Genomic DNA, 17644 nt, shown 5'->3' with positions numbered 1-17644 from the left:
CATCCTGGCGCCGATCGGATAGCGGTAGTCCGATGCATTGCAGCCAGTCTGCTCATCTACTGGCTTGCAGATGGACACGATGTCGCAGCTTGACATATTGCCAGTCGCTACGTTTGCAGTCCACAACGCAACAAAGTCGAATCATAGTGCTTGCAAAAAGACAGACCGACACTGACGGTGGAGCTCTCGTCAAAGACGGAACATGTTGTAACACAAGCAGACGACACTTGCTGTGTGCCAGAAGTGCTTAAGTGTACTGAAAAATTGTTCTTGTGCATTCCCTTTATGTTACTTTCTTTCTATAACAACAATTTAACTAACATTACAACTATTACGAACATGATTTGTTTACCATAAAGTTGGAAAAATTATCAATCACGCGCCCTGGTCAGTCAATCGGATAGCTCGCCCCACTGACGTCATATGGGTGATTTGGGTCGTATGGGTAGGGGTGGCTTAAAATTCCGCCGTGCAGTGTGCTGCCATCGGCAGCAATGTAAATTTTTAAAACCTTATAATAAATTACACACTTTACGCGGAACACTTAGATGCGTCAATTAATGATCAGAAGGACCTACTCTAACGACTCAGTACGTTTGTAGAAAATCGTCAAAATCGATTAAGGGTCCCTTTAACATCTGATATTGCTCATCATACCACTAATGATTAATTTCAATAAAGCATCAGTCAATTAATATAAATAATAATTGATCTATCAATCAGACCACATCTACCCACATCTAATTTACCATCGTCATCATGACTGTTGTCAGCATTGTCACCGCTGCCAGGTTTGTTGCGATTATCAGTATAACTGGTGCCCATGCTGTTGGTGCACATAGCCGCTACTGACTTGGAGTGTTTTGTTTTCCTTTGCTCTGGTGACTTTGTGGCCAAGATGTTCTACTGCTGAGCTTGATTCCTGGCCACAACAAATGCATTTTGATTTGTTCGGAATGCAAAGATACTTGTGTACTTAGATTTAGGTGCATGCTAATCCGAAGTGATTGAAATGGATCAAAGGCCTCCCAGTACAGTGCTCCTTGTAGCCCGTGTTTTGCTTTGAGACACTGAACCCCATAATTTGATGTTGGTTCTTGCAATTTCCTTCAACTTTCATTGACTTTGACTAGTTTAGCCACTCGGCACATGTTTAAGACTACACCTAGAAAAATTACTGTTTTGAAATATGACTCTATGTATGAAGGAAATGGGGGGCGTGGCGTTCTAATTGGGACTATCTAAAAAACCAAACTGTCTCTTAAAGTGAAAATTAATTGACGCTTAGAGGGCAAAAATGCACCTATTTGCCATCAAAGCATTTTAATGTACCATATTTCTGTTCTTTGTATGCTAGGAGTTATTCACTTGATTGATGGGGCTCGAAGCACCATCACATGCCTCACATGAGTAACACCTGTGTGAATGACCTTGATTCCATTGTTACTCGACTCGTCACTTGCAGGCATCGTCCCTTGCCGGCCTCGACACGTTCGAGGAGATACGCTAGCAACGGGAACAGCCACGACAACGTCTCCTGCAGCTGGCCTTGTCACTGCAGCAGCTTTGACAAGCAACCAGCATCATTCTTTGGATGTGCAAGACTCCAGGGAAGACGTAGCCAAAGCCATTATGGTAGCCATAATACGGGACGAGAGAGCCGAGACAGAACTTCTATGGGAACTAGTGCCAAAGAAATCGCGAAGATACACGGGGGCATCGAGTTGAGGACACAACAAAAGAGTAGGACAAGGACAGCACACATTCAGGACGGGATCTTGAAATTCCACGGTGTGTGCAGTTTTTTTTTCTTCTGAGCCGTGGTGTGCAGACATTTTTGTAATTGCACACTAATCCAAATGCCCATAAAAATTGTGTGTTTTAATCTGTTTCAAGTGGCATGCAAGCTGTGTTAATAGTCATCGAAGGGATATAGATTTAGTAGTTCATTTCTGCAGTAACACTTCAAGTGTAATCACAAACAATTGTTAGTGTACAGTATGTAGGACATCTTCAAACTTACTGAGAAATTTTATACTAACTGTGCAGCCTAAGCTATACACAGCAATGCTGAATGTAACCGGTTTTTACAGGCATTTGTTTTGATGTATGTGGTACTTTAGCTAATAGGACCCTTATGAGCACTCTTGCAGCATTTGGCCACTCCCTCCCAAATGACTCATTCGATCAACCAATGGCCTTCGGTCCCCAGCAGCTGTGGAGCACCTGACCAGGGCACCGGTCAGACCTGTAGTGCAGAAGAGGGTGCTAAGAATGTCTGGGCCCATAGAGGCCGCCAATGGAAACTTGACATAAAAACTGTTTACAGCGCAAACACATGCAACCACAAAGTAAGGGACAGGACACAAGCGCTGTCCCTTACTTTGTGGTTGCATGTGTTTGCGCTGTAAACAGTTTTATATGTCAAGTATGCACCAACTCGCCCAGAAAGAAGTTCTAATCAATGGAAACTGACCCTGGCAACCTTTAACACCCGAACTCTGTCGAGTAAAGCTAGCTTAGCAGCACTCCTTGAGGAACTATCAGGCATTGTTTAGAATATCATTGGTCTTGGTGAGGTTAGAAGAACTGGCAAGGCTTATACATTGCTGACTAAAGGCCATGTCCTGTGCTATTGAGGACGCCCAGATAAGAAGCGATAAAAGGTGAGATTCTTAATCCATAAGGACATAGCAGGCAACATCGACGAATTCTACAGCATTAATCAAGTGGTAGCAGCAGTTGTAAGTGCAAGCCTATGTTCCAACTTCCAATCATGATGATAATGAAATAGATAAGTTTTATGAAGATGTTGAATTAGCGATGAGTAAAGTGCAAACTCAATTTACTGTAGTAATGGGCAACTTCAATCAAAAGTGGGGGAAAAGCAGACTGGTGAACAAGCAATTGGCAACTATGGTGTCGATTCTAGGAACGCTAAAGGAGAGATGCTGCTAGAATTCGTGAGAAAGGAATAAGCTACGAATGATGAACACATTCTTCAGGAAGCGTAACAGCAGAAAGTGGACCTGGAAAAGCCTTAATGGTGAAACAAGAAATGAGATAAATTTCACACTTGCTGCCGATCCCAGCTTAGTGCAGGATGTAGAAGTGTTATGTAAGTGTTAGGCAGTGATTATAGGTTAGTGAGGTCTAGAATTTACCTCAGCTTGAAGAGAAAAAGAGTAAAATTGGTCAGGAAGAAACAGGCCAACCTAGATGCACCAAGAGTAAAAGCAGGCCAATTCAGGCTGGTACTTGCAAGATAATATGCAGCCTTAAAACAGAGAAATGAACATGACATAGAGGTAATGAATAAAACCGTAACTAGGCTGGCTTCAGAAGCAGCAATTGAACTGGAAGGTAAGGCACCAAGGCAACCAGTAGGTAAGCTCTCCCAAGTAACAAAGGATCTAATTAAGTAACAAGAAAGAATGAAAGTGTCCAACTCAAGAGATTAGATAGAATTCGTCGAACGGTAAGCTGATCAACAAGGCGAAAATAAGTGATGTTCGAAACTATAACGTGAGAAAGACTGAAGAAGCTGTAAAAAATGGACACAGCCTGATATCAGTGAGAAGGAAACTTGGCATAGGACAAACCAAGATGTATGCACTAAAAGATAAGCAGGGTAATGTCATCAGCAATATTGAAAATATATTAAAAGCAGCAGAAGAATTCTATATTGTACAGTACCCAGAGCAGCCACGATACCTCCATTTGAAGTAGTAATGAACAGGTTACGGAGGCTCCTCCTATAACTAGCGATGAACTTATAAAGGCCTTGAAAGACCTGAAGCGGAGAAAAGCGGCAAGAGAAGATGAAATAACAGTCGATTTAATCAAAGATACAGGAGACATAATGCTTGAAAAACTGGCGACCCTGTATACAAACTGTCTATCGACTTGAAGAGTCCCAGATAATTGGAAGAATGCCAACATTATATTAATCAACAAAAAGGAAAGCGTTAATGAATTGAAAAAATGTAGGCCCATTATCTTACTTTCAGTATTATATAAAATATTAACCAAGATAATTTCCAATAGAATGAGGGCAGTATGGGGCTTCAGTCAACCAAGGGAACAGGCTAGCTTCAGGAAGGGATACTCTACAATGGATCACATCCATGTCATCAATCAGGTAATCAAGAAATCCGCAAAGTACAATCAGGCTCTCTATGTGGCTTTCATTGATTACGAAAAGACATTTGATTCAATAGAGATACCAGCAGTCATGGAGGCATTACATAATCAAGAAGTGCAGGATGCTTACATAAATATCTTGGAAAATATCTACAGAGATTCCGCAGCTACCTTAATTCTCCACAAGAAAAGTAGGAAGATGCCTATAAAGAAAGGGGTCAGGCAAGGGTACACAATCTCTCCAAGGCTATTCACTACGTTCTTGTAAGAATTCTTCAATCTATTAAACTTGGAAGGCGTAGGAGTGAAGGTCAACGGTGAATATTTCGGCAACCTTTGGTTTGCAGATGACATTGCGCTGTTCAGCAACACTGGAGGCGAGTTACAACAAATGATTAAGGACGTTAACAGAGAGAGTGAGAGAGTAGGGTTGAAGATTGATATGCATACGACAAAGATAATGAGCCGGGCAAGGGAACAGAAGTTTAGGATTGCCAGTCAGCTTATATAGTCTGTGAAGGAGTTTGTTTACCTTTGTCAATTAAACGCATGGAATCCTGATCATGAGAATGAAATTTATAGAAGAATAAAAATGGTTTGGAGCGCATTCGGCAGAAATTGTCAGATCCTGACTGGAAGCTTACCATTATCATTCAAAAGAAAGTTGTACAATCAATGCATTCTACCGATGCTGACATATGGGGCAGAAACTTGGAGACTGACAAAGAAGCTCGAAAACAAGTTAAGGACTGCACAAAGAGCGATGGAACAAAGAATGTTAGGCATAGCATTAAAAGAAAGGAAGGGAGCAGTTTGGATCAGAGAGCAAACGGGTATAGCCGATGTCCTAGTCAACATTAAGAGAAAAAAATGGAGCTGGGGAGGTGATGTAATGCATGGGTTAGATAACCAGTGGACCATTAGGGTTGCAGAATGGGTGCCAAGAGAAGGAAAGTGCAGTCAGGGACAGCAGAAAACTAGGTGGGGCGATGAAATTAGGAAATTCACCAGCACTAGTTGGAATCGGTTGGCGCAGGACAGGGTAATTTGACATCGCAGGGAGAGGCCTTCATCCTGCAGTGGACATAAAATAGGCTGATGATGATGATGATCTACGTTTTGCCTGTGCACCTAATCAACATGCTTTCTTTTTTCTTCTTTCCATTTACTTCCATGAAGCATATCAGCAGCCATGTGTTCTCTTTGTGTACCTAAATAAAAGGAGTGATAATTTAAATATGTAGCAAAAAGCGGTTTTCATGTTTTGACAAACTCATAAAAGAGAAAGTTTGCAAACTCCAGTGTATACAGTGCTTTTTTTTTTGTAGAAGGTGAAATTTCACTTAAGAACAAACAACAGCTAGACGTGGCATCGACACACAGGAGGAGCAAAGTCTTCGAAGGTATTTCAGAGATATCGCTATGCTGTGCGTAAAAGTAAGAACAAAACAGAGTGGTGAAATATTACTGGCTTATGCAATGTGCAGAATCCAGGAATTCAGTCAAATGGCAGCATGCACTTTGCCTTAACACTTACTACTCAATTGCTGTTCCCATCAGTTTTAGTGCTATGATGTCAGCAGCAAATGCATGGTCATCTTCCGAATGGTGTCTTATGTTCAAGCTGTTCCTGTGTCCAACTGGTGCAAGCAGTCCCTTTTGTTTTAACATTTGTTCCTTCTTGCTTCAACCATTTTATAATTTCTTTGACATTGTATTGGTGGCTCCTGGCCGCTTCCTCCTTGGCAAACCTCGTTTTCTGTTTATCTTTATCTTGGGACTTGATTGCTGATGAAGCTCTTGTTCTTTCTGGTTATATTGACAGAACATCTTCCTTGAACCTGTGGAACATCCTGCTCTGCACTACTCTGCAGTTGCTATTAGTGCCAGTACAGGTGGCACTTGCAAATGCATAATGCACTCGCTTGGTGCTGGCTGGGATTGTAATGGCAACTGTTCCACTGTTGCCATTACAATTCCAGCCAGCACCAACCAAGTGAACAGTATGTTATAGCTTGCTGTGGCTTATGCAAATTCAGTAACTTTATTCACCTCTTGCACTGTAATCCTTCAGAACTTTATTTTGCTCATCAATTCAAGTAGGTATTCATTTTAGCATACTTGCTTCACTTGGCGGAAACTTTTGAATGTTAGACTATCATTCTTTAAGCAAAGAGCCATTTAAAAGTAAGGTACAAAATTGAAATGATATGTGCACCATTGTTCAAATGCTTGCAATGATGACAATGTGTGATGGGTCTTGTGCAACTGCGACAATGTGCAGTTTCTTTTGTCGTGCAGGGCAGCCACTACTGAGCGAAAGTATGGATAACATTTCACCGAGCAGCTTGTCACAGCGAAATGGACTGGAGCCCCGGAAGGACGATTTCTGGGAGGCCCTCAGCTCCAACTACAACTACCTCATGAATGATGAGCTCATTGCTACGTGCAGGGTGAGACTTGCATGCTGTATTCAATCATGGGACCGTAAGCCGCCATGCATGTGATGGGGCGTTCACACCAGAATTGTTGAATGTGCACGGAATGTTGTATGAAACAAGATGCGACTTGGAACTGTATGACTTCAGGGCCTTGAGTGATGCTGCTTTCAAAGTAAAGCTTCCTTTGCTTATCTCCCCAAAGTTCTATGTGCCCTTGTCTGTCATTCTAAGTAAAGTTCTAAATAAATAATAATAATAAATAAGTAAAAAAAATGCGCTCAGCAATGGGTTTCGAACCTAGTCACCCGCAACAGCTGCCCAATGCTCTATCCCAGGGTTTGAAAACCTGCTTGATATCTTTGAAAACCCTTGAATTTGGAAAAATTGATTCAATGTCCCTTAAAAATTCTGGAATATAAATGTGCTCCTTGAATACCTCGAAAATTTGGGTTGGGGGTGACTGTTGAACATTCAAAATTGCAGACTTCGCATTGGAGCTATGCCATGTACACTGTCTGTTGGGAAAGGAACCTAGGTATTTTCAGAGTGTTGCTAAGCAGTGCAATGTGACATGTCCTAAGCCGCCAACAACAGGCTTCTTAAAACTTGCCATTGCCATCATGGAGCCAGATGAAGCTAGTTGAAGTGACCATGCTGTACCCCTGTTATTGTTGTTTTGCTAGTTGGTTCACACCACAGCCATTGTGGCTTCATTTTCAGGTCCTAAGCTTTAGAAATGGCTGGCTCAAGCCAAGCACAACTAACCACCATGTTAGAAAGTGATTGACATCATTATGATTGCAAAGTCACCATTGAATAGCCACTTGAAGAGCTTGAAGCCTTGGAAAGTTAGATTCTGGAGTTTTACATGTCCAATACCACGGATGTTATTATGAGGTCTGCATGAAGGAGACCCCAAATTAAATTGGACCACCTCGGGTTCTTTATAGGCAGCAAAATGAAAGTACATGAGTGTTTTTGCACTTCACACTGACCAAGATTGTGCCTGGGGTATGATCCGCATCCTCAAGCTCAGCATATTCATTATTTTTCAGTGTATGTGTCTGAATAAGGTTTGCGCCCCCTGCTTGAGTTATTGGCATTTGGCATCCTCGAAGCCCTTCAATTCTTGTACTTTGAGTCGAATGTTCTGTATGAATCCAATGGATATTGCCAAGAAAGATGGAATAACACCCTTGCCAGCCGCCGTAAGTGCGTTAACAAGGCAAGCTAACACTTAAGATACTTTACACATGAGTTGCATCACATAGCAACAATTTACTTATAGAAATGACGGGGCACACACTCTTATAGCTGAATGTGAAGATAGAAATGTACTTCAGGATAACCCTTCTTGGACGAGTTGGTGTTTGCTTGACATAATCTGAGTAGCGCATAACATGATTTTAGTAGCACAAAAACTTGAAAATGAAAGATAACAGTGAAGGAATGAGAGGAAAATAGAAGACAAGTGCTTGTCTTTTCTTCTTGTTCCTCTCACTGTTATCTTTCATTTTTGAGTTTTTTGTGCTACTGAAATCATGTTATGAAGATAGAAGTTTACATGAAAAAGAAGCCCCTGCAGCCACGCCGTCGTTCATTGGCAGCCACATTTGCCAAATTCTAATTTCACAGTTTGAGGCGGACTGCGGTGAAGAGGTCATATTTATAGGGAAGCGTTCTTTTTGGTTTCCGAAAATTTAGGTGCTGTGATTGGTGGTTGCATTGTGTCGTGTTTCAGGTATCATCACTAAGGCCAGTTGAGGGCTGCATTTGTCACTGAAATCCTCCTATTGTGATGCGACATTTGGTTTTTGTTATTCAACAAAGCTTTGTTTACACCATTTTCCATGGTACATGGGCTCTGCATGATTTTTGTCATCATAACCGTCATTTTTTGAACTTCTGAAAGGCCCTGAAAGCTGGATAACAAAAAAGAAGCAATGTAGGTGGATCATAAATGTGAATGGCTCAATGCAATGCTGCAAGAGGGAGGCTGACAAAACAAAAATATTAAGTTAGTCTATGAAGCGTTCAATAAGCAGTATTAACTTGTTGATACCGATTAATGAACTTATGTGTGAAAACATGAATTTTATAACTGTTGGCATTCATAATGACTAACTGTCTTTATTTTAGAGACTAGTGTTTGTTTGAAATTATATATTGATGTTTGTTCCAGTTACCTGCTGAACCTGATATAGAAAAGACTGGTCAAAGGCATTTTATTTCTTATGTCAACATTATTCTAAGCACAAAATCTCGGGAAGCAAATTAATTTTCATTGCAAGCAATGCATCTATTTTCAAAACAAGAAATTCATTGGGTACTCTTACTTGTGGCTACAACATGTATTACAAGCATAGTGAAAAAATCCTGGAAAATATTGTTTTCCGTGTCGTCCAAGCTCCAAAAGCTTTTCTGGTTGGCTGTGCTTATATAACTTAAATGATGTCGTAATGTACAGTCTGAAGAATGGAAAATTATCGGCAAAAGTGGAAAACACATTGTTATATACATATTTTTTGGTGTATAAGACTTGTCTTTTTCCAAAAATGTTTATACCACAGTGTGTCTTATATATGCATAAAACCAAATGTGCTGCCGAGACCAGTATATGCTTATTTTTTCGCAAGTACAAAAAAATCAAAGTGTGAAAGCATTCCGAAAGGAGTTGAATCGTTTTTACAGTAGAGCAACTGTGGCGACAGATGCTGGCTCCAAGGGCTCGGCATGTAGGCCGCATGGCTACCACAGTGTAGAAATTGTGACCTCCGTGATTTAGGCGCCTCCATGGCTGGAGGCCATGCCTAGTGATTTGCTGTTTTAATGTATTTCTTTATTTAAAGTACACGTTCAAACCTACGAGACTAATGCAATAAATAAGAAAAAGGCACCAAAACATTTCATTGCTTTGTTGTGGCAGTCAACATCTGCAACACCATTTGGTTATAATTATCATCATCATCATCAGTCGCATGCACATAAGGTTTTAGCTAAGGCCCCTCCGTCCAGGTGCACGTGTATGGAGGTGCTTTATTCTCAGCAATCCAGCAGTAGTCGCAATGCTACCGGTTGCCATTTCGCTATTGAATGCATTTCATTCATGTCTATCGTTGTGCGTGTGTTTGGCCCAAGCATGCCATGCTGCAGAGGCAACGTCAGCAGTGTGCTTCAAGGTGCTTACAATATTGCATAGGCTGCAGGGGTAATCCAGCATTACTGTCGGCTGAAGGGACTGAACATCTTTATTTTATTTGTTCATTTACTTATTTTTTCAAATCCTGAAGCCCTCTTCAGGGCTATTGCAGGAGTGGGGTACAACAAATACGAGAAGCAGACGATAATGTAGGACAACATAAGTTGCACATTAAGCTTATCACGCAAGTGCTTGCACAGTAGCTGACATTGCTAATTTATGAATGGAACCGGTTTACTAGTTCCATCATTTCACAACTCTTGGGAAATAACTATGTTTGAAAATGTCAGTGCATGCAAAGAAAGGTTTTAGGTGGAGGTTGTGGCAACATGTATAGTTGGAAGAGCACTGGCATACGGGAGGTATTGTCAGAGGATATTCAACAAGACGAGCGAAATGTTGAATATAGCAGCTTCATGAAATCGGCATGCTGCCCGGTGCATAGAAGAAATAAATTTAAATAAAGAGTTGCGGACGAGGGCAAGATATCACAATCATAACAGTGACAAATGAAATGAACTGCCTTCCTTTGTGCAGATTTAATTTTGTTAATGTCGCACACCTTAAATGTGTTCCAGACGCATGAAGTGGACTCTAATACAGGGCGTGTAAAGGTTTTATGCATTGGCAGTTTAGTGTTTTTGGCGATTTAGATAACTCATCTTAAGTAACCTGTAAATTTCTTAGCACTTTAGATGTAATGTGGTCAATATGCTCTGACTACTGCATGTTGTGCCTGAAGATAATTCCTAGGTAGGTGTACACCTGTGCCTAGGGAACTATTGTGTTGTTTAAAGTGTACACATGCTGTGAAGGAAAATGGCTGTTCATAAGTGACACTACTATGGTTGTTGAAATGCTAATTCGCATCTGCCAATCCATAGACCAGGTGCAAAAATATGGAGCGTGCGCGCCTAAGCTTCGCCTTTAGGAGTGGAATGCAATAGCATTCAAAGACCCCTGACTGCTTTTCATGCTTCCTGGCAACTACAGCTTATGTAACCGTAAAAATTTACCAGGAAACGCTGGCAGCCAACGCTATGCATGAAGTCAAACGTTTTGGTACAAACGTGGCCTCTTGCATGGGTTGGTCTCCTGTTATTGTTTCGCACTTTTAATATTTCAGTCTGAGAAGAGTGATCATAAAATATATGTGCTGTCAGTGTTTTCTTTTTTTTTCCCATTACATTTGTTTGTTGGCTGCCATTTGCAAAATTCCAAGGAATAACTTTGTAAAGAATTAAAGACAAGGTATGACCAACTTTGGTGTTAGAAGAGTGGTTGGCTATGTGTGATTCAGAACTTGGTTCGAAATTCTTTTTGCCGGAGCGACATACGACGCTGGGTGCCGGACACAGGACGCTGACGCCTGATTTTCTGCAATATGGAGCCTTTAATGATCTTGCGTTAGAATCTGATGAATCCTGAAGTAAGGTGTGATCACTACGAGAAGAAATCACCTAACATAGGATGCAGTCGTCCACATAAAGATGGACTTTTGAATAATATTTCGGGCAAGGTCATCTATTACTCTATGAGGTGCGGAGCCAGGTTCCGGCCCTGACCTGATGCTACAGGCCAACCTAGGTCGTGACACCACAATTTCCACCCGCGGTTAGATACCACGAATGTGCCGACACGGAGGTCATCTATGAATATCAAAAATAACAAGGGTCCCAGAACAGAGCCCTGCCGAACAACTGATGTTACATTTCAAGTCGAGGACAAAGTAAAATTACATGGAACGAACTGAGAGCTAGAGTTAAGAAAGCTAGCTGTCCAATTGATCAGATGAGGATCATTTAAGATTATGTTTACTTTACTTAGCAACTTGTCGTGCATAACGGTGTCAAAGACTTTAAAAAAGTAGACAGTAAGGTTTAGAGTAAAGTAAACTCTAACTTATAGATAAGGCAGCATATGCACGTAAGTGTGCTTGTGAACCAACAGATATCAGTTTGAAGATAGCACTCAAGTCTACATTGATATCCTTACGGGAATGAGAATTTCCTCACTGGCTGGCAAATATGAATTCAGCGACTTTGTCCTTGACAAGCTTGTTCACTGCATCGAGGCATATAATGTCTGGCCAGCGGTGACCACTGCTTCCAGCCAGTTTGCATTAATGATGTTTCTGATCAAACTTTTCAGTTTGTTTTGTTTTAAAGAACTCGTGAAATGCTGTGTTCAGTAGCTAAAAATGTAATTATGTTGTGTAACTCACAGAAATTGAGATTCAAAGACTTTCATCCACAATGTCTGCATGCCCACGTTGCTGTAGTCAAGTGTGTGCGGCAAATGAAGTTTGGTTATGTTGGTGTTGGCAATTACATGTACCAGGTTGCGAAAAAGCTTACCGGGCATTGTTTCGTGACTTAGTCGGTCATCTGTGCTTACAGACTGTCGACCAAAACCTTATTGGGTGAACTTATTATGCCCACTCAAAGAGTTTTCATCTGAGCAATGGTCATGCTTAGAAAGAGAAACACTACATCAGTTTATCCTGATAAAGTATTCTTTCAGAACTTTATTTTCATTAATCTTGCTCTGATAGGTTGTTTACTAAAACAAAAATATAAAGTCGAAGTGCCCTTTTTTAAACTACCCTCTGAAACATTAGTGCCGATGTGTCAGTGTGGCTTCACAGATTTCAAAGTATTTTTCTATATTTTTGCTGTTGTGGCACAGTAAATTTTTTTGAGACTCTTCAAGATCAATCTGTGGCGGCTTTAGAACGCAATCTAGTTCATCTTTGCCAATTAAAACATTAACTATTTCTGAGTACATGCCATCAAAATTCAAGATTCCGCTGCAGGCTGGTGCGAGAACTTGAATTTTTTAACTCGATAATGAGATGTTTTTGATCTGTTGACGAGGGTGCCATGAATATGCACGTTGGATATTATTTCGCTGCATGCAGCGAATAGTCTCAAACTCGCACAATAGACCACTTACTAGCTTTGCTGCAGCTTTCGAAATCCCTCTTCTTATTTTTTTTCCCTCTGTGAATGTGTGTGATGTTACACGAAGCACGATGACTGTTAGACACCACCCATTTGGTGCACACCTGCACACCGTTCCAGATTGGGGGTTGGTGATGCGGCTCATCCATTCTGTCAGTTGTGCTTTGTCACTCCACAGTGCCTTAGTCAAATGCCAAACCCCAAAAATCTACCCTAAGCACATTGCACAAAGAAGAAAAAAAGTCCGACATTGCATCCTTCGTGGATGATTACCTACATTATTGCGATTAACATTCAAATGGTAGTGCGCATGTAATTTGTTGATGGGAAAATAATTATTGATAGAGATTTTATTATGTTGTGGTCTCATACCCCGCTCCGTTCACACGCTGGGCCACGTTGATTTCGAGCACTCCGAACCACCATACTGGCTGCTGCGTGCGTGCTTGCTTTGCTCCCTGTGTGAAGACACGCTGCTGTGCATGCGTGCCCAGCCAGTTCCATCTAGGGAAGAGCGATGGGAGACTGTAGGCAAAGCTCTGCGGAAAGAACAAAGGACATTTATTATGCTGGATTTCTATGCAACACAGATTTAACAGTACAATTCAATCGGAATATAGTTGCTATACAGCAAGGCCAAATGATTGCCAGTGGCCATTAATGGCAAAACGTGACAGAAAGAACAAGGAACTAGGAACCCAGTCTAGAACGGCCAACTATCCTGTGGCCAGCGTTTTCAGCAGAAGAAATACAAAGAGGAACAAAGAGAAGAACCGAGGGGGGCATGATTGGACTGCACTTCCTCAGGACATCAAGACGACGACAGGCAGACAGGCAGACAGAGGGGCTGCCACCAGCAGAGGATCACTTTACGACTCCTCGATGTGGCTCCCAGGCCCTGCCTGCCCTGGGCATGCGTAAGCAAGAGCCCGAATCCTGACAAAAACTCAGCCATAGGGGATTTCCCTGCCTCCCCATGGGAGGTATGACCCACAAGTGACAGTGTTTTATGACTCACTACTATCTTGTCTAGACAGGGAGGCAAGGGACATGTAGTCCTCAAAAGTGCAATGGCGTCACGCGACTATTTCAAGCGTTCTAAAGCCCACAATATTTTCGTTCTGTAGTTACGGAGTGCAAGGTATCGGTTTTCACCCAGTGACTCAGACTGCCCACTATCAGCATAAAGCAGCCAGCAGTGAGTTGTCTATTTGGGCACATATGGATGAAAACAACGTTATTGTAAATCCGGCGAAGTTTAATGACCGAGGCTCAGGTATACCATGAGGGGACTTCGAGGCCTTGCCTCGTCACCACCTCTTGGGCCTGCTGGACTGCCCACACACCCAATGGCCCACGTCTGCTTTGCAAAACAGCAGCCAGCACATACCTAGTGGTCCGAGCTAGTAGACAGTTTCAGTCACTGGGAAGAGCAGCATAAGAAGGCTAGATGTACGGACGGACAGACGGATGGAAAATGTTGCTGAAGTGGACTGAAAATGCAAATTGCATTATAGGAAATTAGTGAATGGGCTTGATATTGCAATCAGTGCTACCCCAGCAGACCGATAAGTTGACAAGGAAAGTAAACATGGGACTTTTTGTATCTCTGTTCATAATAGGTGCTGTTCTCAAATTCCTTCTGAAATGGTGTTTCTTGGGGAAAGCAAAGCCAGAAGTGAATTTTTGTCATTTCTATTCCATGCGTTGCCTTGTTTGCTCTTCATTGCCCACTTGGCTGGGCTGTGCATGTTGCTTTGCTGGCATCATTCCTTGCTCGGCAGTAACACAGTAACGAATTAGCAGTGTCTTGACGCCTGTTCTGTCTTCCTGTTTTATTAGGAGGCAAGTGGGGAACTGGACCTGGATGAAGAAGCACGAGTGTCGCCGCCGTGCGAGACCCTTTCGTTTGCCGAGTTTGTCCGCCAGTTCAACCTGCTGCATGACTGGTTACATCAGCTACAGTCATCGTTGCTTGACTCTGCCTCTGGCCACAAGGCCGAGGTAGCTGAGGTGAGTGCAGCGGCTCTCCACGTTCACATGTAGTGTTGCCAACACACATGCTCACTGCCACTTACATGGGTTTTCCACAGGTCGTCAGCCTAAAACAGAATACTTTTTGTATTGTAAAATATTTCCTGCACCTTTATGAAGGAAGAGAAAGGGAATAGGATGGATTGAATGTAGCATTCCTTTTGTACTGTTCATTTCATACTCTTCCTTAATAGCACAGGAAATAGTAAAGTTTCCTATTAGCCATATTTTTTGCACCTGTGTGCACTGGCACCGAACTTCCTGTTATGTTGGTGGCAGCCTTCAAAAGTAATCCAAGAAAAGTTTGCTTACCTGTGGTGTGCACTTTGATTGTGGCAGACTCTGGTCGATGCTGATGTGTGCAGTTAAAGAGAAAACTTACAATTTTAAAACTGTCACATTTTAGGTAGAGTAAACTGTAGCTGGAAACTAGCAGGATTTGAATATCATGAACATGTTGAAGAAGGTGCACCCTCTCATAAAAAAAAAAAAAGTTGGCTGCTTTATTTAACCAAGAATCGAAGTGCATCAAAGACAAAATATACTGTTGATAGGTCATTGACACGAAAGTCAAATGGACTCGAAGCTTGTGGAAACATAAACTGTAGGTCAGTTGATCCTGACAAAAGATATTCATAGGCACAAAGTCTTTGCAGGATGGGTAACCACAATAGGTAGCTTATTCACCATCAAAAACATGTGATGCACAGCGTCCAGAGACAGCCTGCAGCTCCTGCAAATTTTATTGCACTGCATGTGACTGTTGGTGAAACATTTGTGCTCTGTTTCTAGCTTGACGGTAAATTGCATTTGAAATGATAGTGAAAAATATTTTTTCTTGAGTGTCGACGAGTGCTCGGTTGATTCTATAGAAGACATAGTGATGGCCATAGTTGCCTGTGGCTCCAAGGATGTGCTGCTTATGGTATTCCAGTAGAAAGGGCAGGCTTTCATCATAGGGCACTGGCTGTTAGGTGACCTTCTAAAACTAGATCCCTATCTTGTTCCCCAGAAATTCAGGTCACACGTGGCACCAATTCTCTGTTGTCTGTGAACATCTACAGCATTGACCACGGCCATGCTGGGCAGTATCCAAGGGTCTATATCTGACCTAGAACATACTCGATATGAGGATGTTGATGCGTGTGATGCCTTGAGGCAATACAGAGGACTTCCTTTGTTCGCCTTTGCTTATATCGATTTTTTGGCAATCACGAAATAAGGTCCTGGATGGCAAACATATATGTCTACGGGCATATACTTTTGTTATTTCGGTTCCAAAATTCACCAGATAACTCGAACATTCTCAGGTAACAGAATGTTCTCGCATACCACGAAGATGGCGCACTGCTTTCTGTCCGAATTTAACAGCACATTCAACCGATAAGTTATTTTACAAGTTAAGTTAGCAGCAACAAGTCGCGTCATGTGTTCTTGGTGTTCCGGAGAATTGTGTGCATATGCTGTAGGATGAGCTAGCTAAGGTGTTAATCTAGGCAGAGACCACCACCTTGCTCGCGACTGTTGCGGAATCGTTCGATAAATACAGAAGTTCAAACGTGCTGTGGGGGACCGTGTGGAGGACGGCATGCACTGGTTCTTCAAAGACGGCGACGTAATGCTAGTCTAAGAATGATGGTGATGGACATTAAATAAATAAATTTTCATTCTGTGAAGGCAAAGTTTTCTGGCTTCGTCTTTTTCTGATTGCCAGAACCGGAGGCGTGCTACATTTTTCTTTCCGAAAAATGGTGGTGCGCATTTGATTTCTACTTTGTCTAGGAGCTCTATCGTCATTTGTACATTAGTTCTCTGGTTTGAACCCATAAAAACTGGGTACATGTTGGATTCGGGGGTGTTAGTATTGGTGCAAATATGGTCAAATCACTCAGCTGTGTGTTATGACAATTTTTTCTCTCTTATTTAGTTCGACTTGCTGTAAAATTCTTGAAATTTCGTCAGGCTCAGGCTCATCATGGTCAAATTAACGTAAGTCAATCGTGCCAGTTGCTACCGAGCATCTGCTACGTGAGTGAGAAAGCTAGAAGTTACACGGACTACATGTCTTTGTCAAGTTGCGTCCACGACTACTGTGCCCAAAAACATATGTGAAATGGATCCATATGACGAAATAGCCTGACAAGTGCAGCATAATCCTTTCGACTGCTTGTGAACTTCTTGTTCAGTGACGGGCACGAATTGTACATGTGAAACATCAGCCTCCCCTTCCTAGCCTACTTCCATCCCTCTGTTTCCAGATGCTCGAAATTACAGGACAGAACTGCACCTTATCCAAGTATTTCTTATAAAGACATGTTTTCTCTCGCTCTACAAGCACTTTGTGGCACATCTGCTGCATGCATGCAAGCTTCATACTTCTTCAGGTTGAAGGGATGACTGTTAGCTTTGTCGGGGCATGTTCAAGAGTTAGTCAGATGCCATTGTAATTCTCCGTAGGCATAATGGAAGGATCTTTTCAAGGTTGCTTGAAAGTAGCTAAAGATATGAGTGCGCTAAAGACATACAAATTCCTTTATTCGCAGTACTAATTGAGTTGGTGAAATGAATATGACTCTGGAGCCTGGGCCTTTTCTTTTGTGTCACTAGGCTGTTGCCTTGCACGAGAATTCAATTATGGTGATGAAATTTTCATCCATGTCACAACAGTTGATGTTGCATTACTTCTAGGGGTGTGTAAATAGTCATTTTTAAGATGGAATTGCATACAAATCAAATAATGCCAGAAACAAATGAACCAAATCGAACATCAAATATGAATAGTTTTTGAATAGTTTTCAAATAATTAACAGCCGTTATTACAATTTATGTAAAATGATGTTCACGTCCTGGTATTCTTAATGTTA

The 17644-nt window shown here is 41.8% G+C and overlaps 1 protein-coding gene across 7 annotated transcripts in view; it reads left to right on the top strand.

The window, feature by feature from the left end:
• The window catches only part of LOC135920784 (serine-rich adhesin for platelets-like), a 658268-nt gene that overhangs the window by 301696 nt on the left and 338928 nt on the right, over window positions 1–17644 (top strand). For all 7 annotated transcript variants that reach the window (XM_065455046.1, XM_065455039.1, XM_065455040.1 and 4 more), the window contains 3 exons: window positions 1466–1791; window positions 6445–6596; window positions 14589–14759. In XM_065455046.1, coding sequence (XP_065311118.1) covers window positions 1677–1791; window positions 6445–6596; window positions 14589–14759 — 438 coding nt within the window. In that variant the 5' untranslated portion in view covers window positions 1466–1676. The remainder of the gene's footprint in view (window positions 1–1465; window positions 1792–6444; window positions 6597–14588; window positions 14760–17644) is intronic.

This window comes from Dermacentor albipictus, chromosome 7, assembly GCF_038994185.2.
Source record: "Dermacentor albipictus isolate Rhodes 1998 colony chromosome 7, USDA_Dalb.pri_finalv2, whole genome shotgun sequence".
In the NCBI taxonomy this organism is placed as follows: domain Eukaryota; kingdom Metazoa; phylum Arthropoda; class Arachnida; order Ixodida; family Ixodidae; genus Dermacentor; species Dermacentor albipictus.
Note: the sequence above shows the minus strand (reverse complement) of the source record. Positions and strands in the feature narration are given on the sequence as shown.